Genomic DNA, 12792 nt, shown 5'->3' with positions numbered 1-12792 from the left:
GTATTTTAACGTATCGAACGTAGAGTAATTTTTTTTATATATTTTCTTTATAAATTTGCGTATCAGAGTTGTGTGTTGTCGTATTAAAAGAAGAAAAAGGAACTTTTCATAGTGTTATTCTACCTATTTACATATCGGAAATGTATTTATATTTTACCGTATTTAAAATATAGGTAATTGTTTTTATTGGCTTGACTTAAATAAAGCGTGAAAGTTATTAGTTTCAAAATGATATTTACAAATCTTATCCACACAAATTTAATTTAATTTTAATTTTAGTGTTTTATAGTATCTTTCTGACTATATTTGTGTATAAGAATTATATTTTACCGTATTTAAATAGTAATAAAAGCGAATTGAAAGTTTGAAGAAAATATGAATTAAGTTCGTAAATAAAATCCTTTTATAGTACTTTGAAGGACTCTTAATACGTTTTCAACTTGAATAAAATTAAAAACAATAATCTAAGATACCCTTTAAAGTTAAATTCCTTTAGAGTTTATCAGTAAAACCACTTTAAGTATTTTTTCAATCCTTATACCTATATTTACATATTGGAATTGTTACAAAAGGTTCTTTTAAACGTAACTTAGTACACTAATTAAGTATTTTTAATTTACCGTAATTAAAATATAGGTAAGTGGTTTTTATCTTATTTTATACCTACGGAAGGGATAAATAAATTATAGCAATACATTTTTGGAGTTTGGAGATGGGTGGAAAAAAAATAAGGCTCTTCGTTTTTCCAACTGCTTTTCTGATGTACCCAAAAATGGACCAAAAGTACCCCAAACTGGACCTATTAGCTTTATTGTAATGTTAAACTCCCATAGAGATTCCCCTAAAAGAAAAAAACTTGCGGTCCAATTTTGGGTACATGATTTATTTCGGAGAGGGAATCCATGTTTTAAATTCAAATTAACCGCGCGCCCGGGCAATCCGCGCCTCCCAGGTAATCCGCGCACGCGCGCGCTATCTTCCTGCCTAGGTTATCAAGTATCATACAACTTACATAATTTCCACTTATTTCGTACGATAAAACGCGATCGAGATATTCGTTTTAAGAAATACTCGTGAGATTGGTTCAAGTGTCAAGCATATTTAAGTACTACAATGATATTAAAATGAAGTTTATAAATATTTCCATTCTACTTTAACAACGAATATTCCATGACGTCAAAACACTCTTAAATTCAAATTAACCGCGTCCCCCGGGGTAATCTGCGCACGCGTCGCCTAGGTTTACAATTTTTACATCATTTCAACTTATTCCGTACGATAAAACTTGATAAGATATACGTTCAAGTATCTTTCGAGATAAGCGTAGATAAATGAACAAGTTGGCCTGGACACAATATGTTGATATACGAAAAAACAAATCGTCGCGAGAAATACCCTAAATACATTGACTTTTCGACGATTTTACCCTCATTTCACCCCTTAAATCCCGGACCCCGATCCCGAACCTGACCCCGACCCCGGGATCGGAGCCACACCCTCACTTTCCTTCTACTTATATATTTTACGTAAAATACAATTTAAATTTCTAAATTTAAGAAAAAGTAGATTAGTCCATAATTAAAAGGGATAATATAGCTAAACCCTAAACAAATTAAGAAATTAAAAAACTTACTAATAACTCGTACCAATAGGTTTTCGAGCAAACAAAAAACACGAATCTCGGATCAAATAGATCTTCGAGTAATAAACTACATAAAAACTAAATAAAATAGCCAGAAATTCCAACGGTAGACCGGTTTAGTTCTATTTGGAACGCATCATTCTGTACCGTGCGGGAAATCTGGCTGGCGACTGTTATATCGAAAAAAGAAACTAAGCCTAAACACTAAAAATTTCAAAACGCGTTGCAAAGCAACGGAAAGCCGAAAAGGGGGGAGTGTGGTGGAGAAAAGTATTAACGATAAGTTAAGTTAAAAGAAACCACCTATGGACTGTGGTGGTGGTTTTTTCTAACTTAATTTAAGAAACATGTATTTCTTTTAAAGAGAAGCAATCAATTGATATCCTGGTAACGATCAACGCTATTGGTTATATGCGTGATAAAGCACTTGCCTCACGAAATAATAACACCGAAAGAAAACAGTGTATTTTGAAAAATGAATATTACCTCTTCTATATGTCAATGCATAAGTTAATGATGCCTCTAAGTACACAAATGGCTATGCTGCCTATGGCGGAAATGCTTGTCCATATCGACTTATGTATCTCCGTACTGCGTATCAAAGTAGCCTTAACATACACTTGGAACTGCCGAATCTTACGTTTCTTTAATCCTGTTTGGTGCAAGGCTAGCTTGAACTTCCCCAAAAGAGGTAAATTTCGATATTCCCTTAGAAAATTCGTTCCCCCCGCAGAGGCAGAAAAACGTTTTTTTTTGCTATTGGTTTATTTCTCTCATGTGACTGAAATTATAACGAATGAACTCTCTCCCTCTCCCCCTCCACCCCGCTAAGGCACCCCCACTAAGGTCCGACTAGTAAAAGTAGCCCCTCCCAATATAGTTTCATTCTCGACCGCACAGCGGCGCTGGGTCAGAGATATTTTTCAAATCTTTCATTTTTGCGGGAATCGGAGGGACAAGATTTGACATCACATTTTCTGGACAAAGATTCCTCCTTGAAAGGGCTTATTTGTGTACTTAGAGGTATCATTAACTTATGGTCAATGGTATCTTTTTTAGGTGGCACAACCGTTTCTGGTCATAAAAGAATCGGGGTTCAGATTCATTATTTCCAATTTGAAGAAAGATGGCCCTTTCAACATTACTCCCAACACTGGGATCATTTATGTAAATAACAAAGAAAGTCTACTGAAGTATAGTTCTACTTACGTTCAACTGAACGTTACCTGGTTCATTCGAAACGAGTCCTCTCATCATATTTTCCGCATTAATATTCTAGCAGGTTAGTATGCTTCATATTCAAATGCGACTTTTCTCAACGCAATAACAGATTCCTTATTGATACAGTGTCATTGAATGTTCATACACTGATATTCTTTATTTATTTCTGTATTTGTTCAGATAACACAGAAGGACTGTCCGGTGTTGATAATTTAAGTAATGTATAATGTTTCACGTTTCTTTTAAGAATTTCTATATTTTTCTTCGCAAGTTATCTATTTAAGTAGCTGGTTTCGGTGCAGAGGTGGAACAAAGATTTATGAAAGGGGGGCGACGCTAGCTTAAAGTGGGGTGGTGGAGTAACAGTTAAAACCATCTTAGATCAGTTCTTTCCAGTCTTTGTCACTAGATTGTAGCAGCAGTGCACCATCTTAGTGAGGATTTTTAAGGGTTATTCTCTCTATTATGTCAGTGGGGTGGCGGAGTGGTTAGCACTTTCGCCTCGCTAAAAAAGGGGCCGGGTTCGATCCCAGATTGTGACTCTAGGTGAAAACTAGAAACAACTCCTTCTGCCTTGAGTTTTGATAAAAGGGATTTTCCCTGAGTTATTCGGTTTCCCCATTCATAAAAACTGTTGTTCGCTCACGTGGCATTAAGGGCTGGCCACCACCCTCCTACGTATTGTAACCCGGTCACCTGAATAAATGGCTTTAAAAGTCGCTTGATGACTTGGGTATTAGCCTAGCTGATTATTATTATTAAAAAGGGGTTTTTTGGCTTTCATATAGACCTTTTTAATAATATTTCGGATAATATTTCCCAGCCGCCGATAGAAAGTTTCTAGACATCCCTAATATAACAAAGGAATATTTACTTACTTGGAACGTGAATAGGTGTTTCAATTATAATTATAGTCTTTACTGAACTTCAAAAAGGCCATGTTACACTGAACAACAAACAAAATGTTTTGGAATGTTTCCTAAACCAATTGAACTATTTCTGACTATTACATAATACATAGACATTAATACATAATATATTATGGGCTGTTTCTGATGTTTCGAAGTAAAATGATAATCGGTATGAAACGAAGCAGCCGCACGCAAGGGGAAATAGGTCAGTAGTAGAGCATTCGACTGCATATATAAAGGGTTCCTTAGTTCTTAACTGAAGTTGGTGGTTTCACTTTCTTTTAAAAATCTTGATTAAATTAATTAAATCAATTCACTGATCAATAAAGAAAATGTTTCGGGCTCAAAATTAGCCGATATAAATGTATTTTGGTCTGCTGAACACGAATATGACAATAAAAAATGTTGGTTAGCTCTAGTTTTCATTGTCATATTCGTGTTCAGCAGACCAAAATATATTAATGTCAGCTAATTTTGAGCCCGAAACATTTTCTTTGTTGTTCAGTGTTATTTCCAGTGCTCAAACTGTTCAAATCATTTTTGAGAGTGTAACCATGAAATTATTCACATATAAATAAATTCATATCATTTCCTTAAGGTGTTTTACATGAATTTATAAATGGAAAACATAACAATTTTTTATGGTATGCAAAAAGTAATTTCAATCCAATTTACTAAGCACCATTTTCTTTAGATAGTATGTGTGCCAAAATGAACAATGAAGCATCTTGCGTGTCCTCGCGCGGTTTTGGAACACCAAGTGGACGTTGTCAATGGAGAGATTTCAATTTGGCCAAAAATCCAACGTTTGAATACGGAACGTGTTCGTCTAACTTGAAGGATTGCCCAAACAAGATTTGTGACGAGCTGGAAGATATGTTCCCCAAATTGTGCCCTCAAGACTGTGCAAGTAAGTTTGCCAGAAAATGTTAAGGTGATATTTCTGGGTTATTTGGGAAAAATCAAGGAAAATTTCTACAATTTTATGCAAAGCTTCACTGAAATCCGATATTGGCATAGCTAAAAATTCTAGCGTTAAGACTCGTTTTCACTACGCCAAACTTAATGTGTTAAGCTTAAGGTCTGGTTTTTCGTTAGAGTCAAAACGCTACTACGGCAAGTGTCCGCGCAAAAACAATTGTATTATAGCTGGTTTTTTACTGGTTCACAAAAAGCTACTACGGCGATCATCAACGGAAAAAACAATCGTATTATAGCTGGTTTTTCACTAGACCACAAAAATCTACTACGGCGATCATCAACGGAAAAAAGCAATCGTATTATAGCTGGTTTTTCACTAGACCACAAAAAGCTACTACGGCGAGCGTTAACTTAAAATACAATTGTATTATAGCTGAAAATATTATCAACATAATTCTCCCGAAGAATAAATATATTCATGATAACACAAATTAGAAAAGTTTGGGCAATAATCATAAATCTAAATCTATCTCGTCAGTTTGCGTGTTTGGAAAAGGAAATTTGTCGTATTTTGTTTTAATCTCCGTGTTTGTTTGAGGCGTTTATTTTGAATCTGACTCATTTAGCTCTCGGGATTCTGAGAATAAGATTTTCCCTCCAACACGTGGTACACGCGCGCATTGATGTAAAGCTCGGATTGATCCAAGGGGCAAAGTAGAGCCCTCGTAAAGTAATTCTTTCATATTTTCTTTATAAGTAGTCTTAAACAGAGCCTTATTTCGGTGACCTATCAGACAAAGAATAGCTCAGTGTCCAAACGCGTATTTGTACGCAAATTTCAAAACTAATAAGCTAAACGCGTCACCAGGTTTATATTATTTTCAAGTGTTAACTAACCTTATTTGGAGCTCAACTCAATTCAGTAAAATTGTTATACAGAGAAAGAAATGGTACTATTATATAGAAGTATAAATTTTTGGTTTGGTTAGATTTAGGTCAAAGGTCTTACTAGATGGCTTTATTATAAAGACTAATGGCTGAAAAGATGACATGGTTATACACAAACGGTTTCCGTTCTGTATTAAAAATCCATTATCCGTGACGCTTTAGGAACCATTCTTTTATATAACGACCCTCTGAGTGATTAGACGCCGAAATATCGCTTAAAGCGATGCGCTATCTTTACTGTTTTTTAAAGCTTTGCTTTTTCCACATTTTTAAGGATAAGGGCCATTCAAGTGTCCCTCAAGATATTCCCAATTTCCCATAGAGTGAAAAAACTTGGTCGTTTCTTGACCGCCAACAGGCAAAAGCCATTACCTTCCCCCAGCACTCCCCCGCCATCAACTATAGCCCTTAGCTACTCTAATCCCGAGTAAATGCCGACTTTCGGTGCTTTCACGTTATAAATACTTTTAAGGTTTTAAATGTATTTTTGTTGCTAATATTGTTCCGAGGAAAAGTAAAATATAAAATTAAAAATCAAAGGAAGCCTACGAATATACATGGTAATAACATTATCATAAAAATAATAATATTATAATAAAACATCTTTTGTAAAACGATTCTTGCGAGATTTTAACGCGAATTTGTCTTAACTCTAACGGGAATTCGTCAAAGTAGTAGTATTCAAATGCCATTTCATCAATATGATTTCTGTGAGGATTAGCATGATTTAAAAAGCAACTTTTTGAGCTACCTATCGTGCAAAAGTATAACTAAATAGGCCCCGGCAAACGAGTGGCAGGCTGGCAGCCAATTATTAATCAGATCATAACAAAAAAAATATTTCAGAGGCACAATCATGCTCTAAATATTTAACAATGACCTTTAAATTTGCCAATTTGGTCCATATACCAAAAGTGGCAGCCGCTTTGTTTACATAATTTGAATTTTGAACGATGTCGTATCGCTATACTAGAATCCGATAAAAGTTCAAAGTTGAATACTCTTATCTTGATGAACGAAATGAAGGCAAGTCACCACTGCACCAGACAATTTCCCATGTTCATGTTCGGAGATTACAAATTAGATAAACGTGTTTTATTTCGCATTTCCAGGTCACGTCGTCGGAGAGCTCGTGGAATCCACCGGAAGTCGAGGAATTAACATGGCCATGGGAAGCTGCTTCTGCGAAACCCCGGATGTATGCACTTGTTACGTTGCGGATCAATTCGGAAACGTATCTTCCAGTTACATGACCTCTAGAACGGATTTTCAAATTGCCAGTTCGACTTCCACCCACGACGTCCGTGAGCCTGAAAGTCACTCCGGTCTTTATCGACCAACAGGTTCGTAAAAGGTTTCATCCCGCTTAAAAATGTAAACGATCAATAAGTTTTTATAAAATGTAACGCTGCGTGATTTTCCCTTGAATGGACGATCGTAAAAATGTATTAATTTTTTTCTGTAGACGGAAGAGTGATTCTTCCCCAACTATTCCTAAGCGTTTCGATAGATTTAATCTAAAACGAAACGATAAGCGGATTTCATCGAATCCCTTAAAAATTACTCTCAATCAAAATCCCGTAAAAACTTACAGCAAAAATCCCTTTGGATAGTTTTGCTTACATATTTGGCGCGACTGTAGCTTATCTGAAGAATCCTTAGAAAATTTTACCAAACGAAAACCGCAGGTTGATAAATAACATCTGGACAGCAATTCTATTCTTATCGTTAACTACTGAACGAAAATTATCTTTCGTTAGCGCATAACGATATGAGTAGAACTGCTGCCCCGGACTACTCTTATAAGAAAAAGGGTTTGAAATTAAATTTGAGCTAAATTTATATATTAAATGAATTAGCAAAGATCAAATAAAATATTAAAATAAAATTTTAATTTTTTTAAATAAATGAAAATCAATAGAGTGCTGGCTGAACCTGTATATTAATTAACAGAAATTGGTTTTTTACTCAGGCTAAATGACTATAGATAATAATAATAATAATAATAATAATAATAATAATATTCTGAATGGTTTATATGAAAAGCCGAAATAGAGTAGCACAATTCTCCTAGATCAATATAATACTTTAAACGGAGACTCCATGATCCAACAAAAATTTCGTAAAAGATGGTCTTCACATCACCACTACCAAATAACAAAACATTTAAAATTCCATTCTCTACTGCAAAGGCTGTCTGCTGGCCACAGTATTTTTGGAAATAAGACTAAAGTGAATTATCTTACTTTTGTCTCTAAGAAAGGCATTTCCCGATAGCAACGGCTCACGTTGAGAAGCGAGTTAAACAAAAGTTGTCCATCTAGAAAATTCTTTTGTTTCGTCAGTAGACTCTTCGACTCGAAGGAGATTAAACCTTTTTGGTATCTCAAGACCATTCCAATAGCCTTCCCCGGTAGCAGTTGTATTATTTTTTTTTACGATTGCTCTCGTCTATTATAGCCACAAAAAATAACCGCTTTTTCGTGTAAATGGGAAAAGAGATGGTAAAATGTTTTCTTAAGAAGTTAAGGCTATCTTAACGACGTAAGATATATAAAATAAAAGTGCTTTCTTTAGGTTTAAAACATTCCATTGGTTACCAGATCTATCTTCGACATATTCAGAAGCTTAAATTTGTTATCGGCTTAAAGATATAAATGAATGTCACTGATAAAGGCATTTACTTTTACCTCAGATATTATTTGTCTGTATTTTCGAGAAAGAGTATAACAATAATCGAAAACCCTAATGTTAGATTGAAACATATATTCAAAATTTCGGTTAGACACATTAGAAAAATTGGCATATCTTTTTGTTTCTGACATTTTATTCAGTATTTCTAAAATATTATAAAACATTTAAATTTAAGAAATTTATTTCTGGCATAATAAAAAAGATAACTGAATGCCTGATTAAAACCGATATCCGAAATGTCCCAAGCTACGTTAAGACTCATAGAGTGATTTTCAATTTAAACCAATATAACAGAGGGAAGATGAATTGTATATTCACAAGACGATTTTGCGAAGCTATATTTAGCTCTATATCTTTGGGCGTTTTTCGTGAACATGGTATTTTTAATTAAGAAATTTAAAATTTAAAATTTATGTGATCATACACATTTTCCAAACTGATATACACCTAACAAACAAGCGAAGGTTTTTTAGAACCGACTCGTTGCGCGTAGATTCTATTTCAATTTAATTTTGAAATAACACATTGTGTGTAAGCTTTCTGTTGAATACTGTAAGAATTGTACTAATTGAAAAGTATTTTGATTATTACAGAACTTTCAAAGGAACCTGTTTGTGGTCCGAAATGCATTTTGATTTTCGTGATCGCCCCGTGTTTGATCTTGACAATCAGCGTTCTTCTTCTACTTTACTTGAAAAACCAAAGACAAAAAAAGAACTTGCAAAACAGTAAGCACGTGAACGTGACTCTCTCGGACGCTCCAACGGGTTACGTCGATGACCGATCTCTGTCTCTTCCCGACTCTCAAACCTTGAGCGAAACTTATTGCTCGACTAAATGTGATGTACGTCCTGCATGATAAGGGTTTTTGAATACCCTTCCTACATTCGTAATCATAGATTAGGAAAGAACTTCGTTAAATTTACATTTATTTTAAACACATTTTTTTTTAAGGCTAGGCCTGGGTCAAACTAGTTTCGGCTGGCTTAGCTAAGCATCTTTAGAAACAATGAATAATGTTGCAATATATCTCCGGATTTTGAAAATTGAATACAATTGGAGAAATAAATCATATATTAGACATATCGGATATTTTTTCATTAAAAATCCTATATCTGAGGTTATCAAATATCCGTTTTTCAAATATTATTAACTCTAGAGCGTACAAGGCTACAAAATTCAAACGTGTTGATTAAAAACGCTGTTATTTAACCGAAAACGCAAACATTCATATAGTTACCACAGTGTCACATTCTAAACCTAAGAAATACTAATTATAACTTTTACTTTACAGTACGAAACTAAATGGGAAGTTCAAAGAGAGACAATTATTTTTGAACAGACGCTGGGAGAAGGTGAATTTGGAAAAGTAGTAAAAGCTCAAGCTTGGGGTATTAATGGACTGCAGGCATATACAACCGTGGCAGTTAAAATGTTGAAGAGTGAGTGGCTTTGACTTCAATTAAGAAACTAAATATTCATTTGCTTATTTATACCCTGCTAAAATTTCCAGGCACTGGATCATCCTCCGAACTGATGGATCTTATCTCAGAATTCCAATTATTAAAAGAGGTTCAACATCCAAACGTCATCCGATTATTAGGAGCCTGTACAACGAAAGGTAGTTCTTTCGCTGTCATAGAATACTTATTTAATAAAAAATTAACCTGGCGAAATCATCAGGCAATATTTTCAATAGTAAAATAATAATTGCGAAAATCGGTATTTTATTGATCAGATGGGCCGTTGTATGTCATAGTGGAATACGCCGAGTTGGGATCTCTGAAGTCGTATCTGCGTCAATGTCGTCACACGGACTTTGACCAAACGGCTCAGTTACGAACAATCGACAATCCGTCTTACCTTTTAAACAATAGCACGGTACTAACGCAACAAGATCTACTATCTTTTGCCTGGCAAATTTCCAGAGGGATGGCATACTTAAGTGATATGAAGGTACTGGAATTTTCTGCTCTCGTTTGTTTAACCATCATCTAAAGCAATTTTAATTTCTTTTTCACTTCCAGCTAGTTCACCGTGACCTCGCAACAAGAAATATCCTGTTAAGTAGCGGAAAAATTGTAAAAATATCCGATTTTGGTCTCAGTAGAGATGTCTACGAAGGTGACACGTACTTTAAGAAGAGCAAGGTAAGGATGAATAAATTATCCCCGAAATGAAAATGTTTGGTCTTCCGGTCATTCAAATATAGTTATATCGTTGTTGAAAGATTTTGGATCTAGGACATAATCCCCCGACAAAATCCCCCCGATGTGCTTTTTTAAGACCAAATCCCCCCAGTAAAAGACAAAATCCCCCAAGTAAGTCCAAATTGATTTTAAAGTTTTGGCCTAATTTTTAAAGTTAAATTAGATTTATATTTCAATGCATTAATTTTATTTCCACGACAACCAAGAACATTTACAATATTTTCAACGACACGTCTTAATTGGGGGAAAAGGAAAATATAGGAAGAAAATTAAAGAAAAAATGTAAATATAAGAAGAAAATTAAAGAAAAAAATAAAATATAGGAAGAAAATTAAAAAAAAAATAAATATAGGAAGAAAATTCAGGGAAAAGGAAAATATATGAAGAAAATTGGGGGAATAGGAAAGTATAGGAAGAAAATTGGGAGGAAAAAATAAAATATTGGAAAAAAATTCGGGGAAAAGGAAAATATAGGAAGAAAATTAGGGGGAAAGGAAAATATAGGAAGAAAATTGGGAGGAAAAGGGAAAATATGGAAAGAAAATTGGAAGGAATTAATGAAAATATAGGAAGAAAATTGGGTGGTGGAGGAAAATATGAAAAGAAAATGGGATGAAAAAAATAAAATTTAGGAAGAGAAATCGGGAAAAATGAAAATAGAGGAAGAAAATTGGGGGAAGGAAAATATTGAGAGAAAATTTGGGGGAAAGGAATATATGGAAAGGAAATTGCGGGGGGGGGGTGAAGGAAAATATGTAAAGAAAATTCAGATAAAAAAATCAAACAGGAAGAAAATTGGAATGAAAAAAAATATAGGAAGAAAATTCGGGGAAAAGGAAAATTTAGGAAGTCAATTGAGAGAAAAGGAAAATATAGGATAAAAATGGGGGGAAAAGGTAAATATAGGAAGAAAATTGGTAGGAAAAATGAAAATATTGGAAGAAAATTGAGGGGAAAGGAAAATATGGAAAGAAAATTGGGATGAAAAAATAAAATATAGGAAAAAAATTAGGGGAAAAGGAAAATATATGACGAAAATTTGGGGAAAAGGAAAATATAGGAAGAAAATTGGGAGGAAAAAGGAAAATATAGAAAGAAAATTGGAAGGAATTAATGAAAATATAGGAAGAAAATTGGGGGGGGGGAGGAAAATATGGAAATAAAATGGGATGAAAAAAATAAAATATAGGAAGAGAAATCGGGAAAAAGGAAAATAGAGGAAGAAAATTGGGGGAAGGAAAATATTGAGAGAAAATTTGGGGGAAAGGAATATATGGAAAGAAAATTGGGATGAAAAAAATAAATATAGGAAAAAATTGGGGGGAAAGGAAAATATATAAAGAAAATTGCGGGGGGGGGGGTGAAGGAAAATATGTAAAGAAAATTCGGATAAAAAATCAAACAGGAAGAAAATTGGAATGAAAAAAATAAAGGAAGAAAATTCAGGGAAAAGGAAAATTTAGGAAGTCAATTGAGATAAAAGGAAAATATAGGAAGAAAATTGGTAGGAAAAATGAAAATATTGGAAGAAAATTGAGGGGAAAGGAAAATATGGAAAGAAAATTGGGATGAAAAAATAAAATATAGGAAAAAAATTCGGGGAAAAGGAAAATATAGGAAGAAAATTAGGGGGAAAGGAAAATATAGGAAGAAAATTGGGAGGAAAAAGGAAAATATGGAAAGAAAATTGGAAGGAATTAATGAAAATATGGAAAGAAAATTGGAAGGAATTAATGAAAATATGGAAAGAGAATTGGGGGGAGGGAGGAAAATATGGAAATGAAATGGGATTAAAAAAATAAAATATAGGAAGAGAAATTGGGAAAAATGAAAATAGAGGAAGAAAATTGGGGGAAGGAAAATATTGAGAGAAAATTTGGGGGAAAGGAATATATGGAAAGAAAATTGGGATGAAAAAAATAAAATATAGGAAAAAATTGGGGGGAAAGGAAAATATAGAAAGAAAATTGCGGGGGGTGAAGGAAAATATGTAAAGAAAATTCGGATAAAAAAATCAAACAGGAAGAAAATTGGAATGAAAAAAAAATATAGGAAGAAAATTCGGGGAAAAGGAAAATTTAGAGAAAAGGAAAATATAGGAAAAAAATGGGGGGGGGGACGTAAATATAGGAAGAAAATTGGTAGGAAAAATTAAAATATTGGAAGAAAATTGAGGGGAAAGGAAAATATGGAAAGAAAATTGGGATAAAAAAAATTTAGGAAGAAAATTCAGGGAAAAGGAAAA

General features: G+C 33.8%; 1 protein-coding gene across 1 annotated transcript in view; it reads left to right on the top strand.

The window, feature by feature from the left end:
* Positions 1 to 12792, top strand: part of Ret (protein kinase receptor Ret oncogene) — a 76762-nt gene that overhangs the window by 59208 nt on the left and 4762 nt on the right. The window contains exons 8-16 of the mRNA XM_090179287.1: positions 2702 to 2924; positions 3044 to 3079; positions 4469 to 4684; positions 6756 to 6986; positions 8931 to 9181; positions 9632 to 9779; positions 9851 to 9958; positions 10076 to 10293; positions 10365 to 10487. Coding sequence (XP_090035413.1) covers positions 2702 to 2924; positions 3044 to 3079; positions 4469 to 4684; positions 6756 to 6986; positions 8931 to 9181; positions 9632 to 9779; positions 9851 to 9958; positions 10076 to 10293; positions 10365 to 10487 — 1554 coding nt within the window. The remainder of the gene's footprint in view (positions 1 to 2701; positions 2925 to 3043; positions 3080 to 4468; positions 4685 to 6755; positions 6987 to 8930; positions 9182 to 9631; positions 9780 to 9850; positions 9959 to 10075; positions 10294 to 10364; positions 10488 to 12792) is intronic.

Source organism: Leiobunum rupestre, chromosome 6 (assembly GCF_980474605.1).
Source record: "Leiobunum rupestre chromosome 6, qqLeiRupe1.1.hap1, whole genome shotgun sequence".
In the NCBI taxonomy this organism is placed as follows: Eukaryota; Metazoa; Arthropoda; class Arachnida; order Opiliones; family Sclerosomatidae; genus Leiobunum; species Leiobunum rupestre.
Note: the sequence above shows the minus strand (reverse complement) of the source record. Positions and strands in the feature narration are given on the sequence as shown.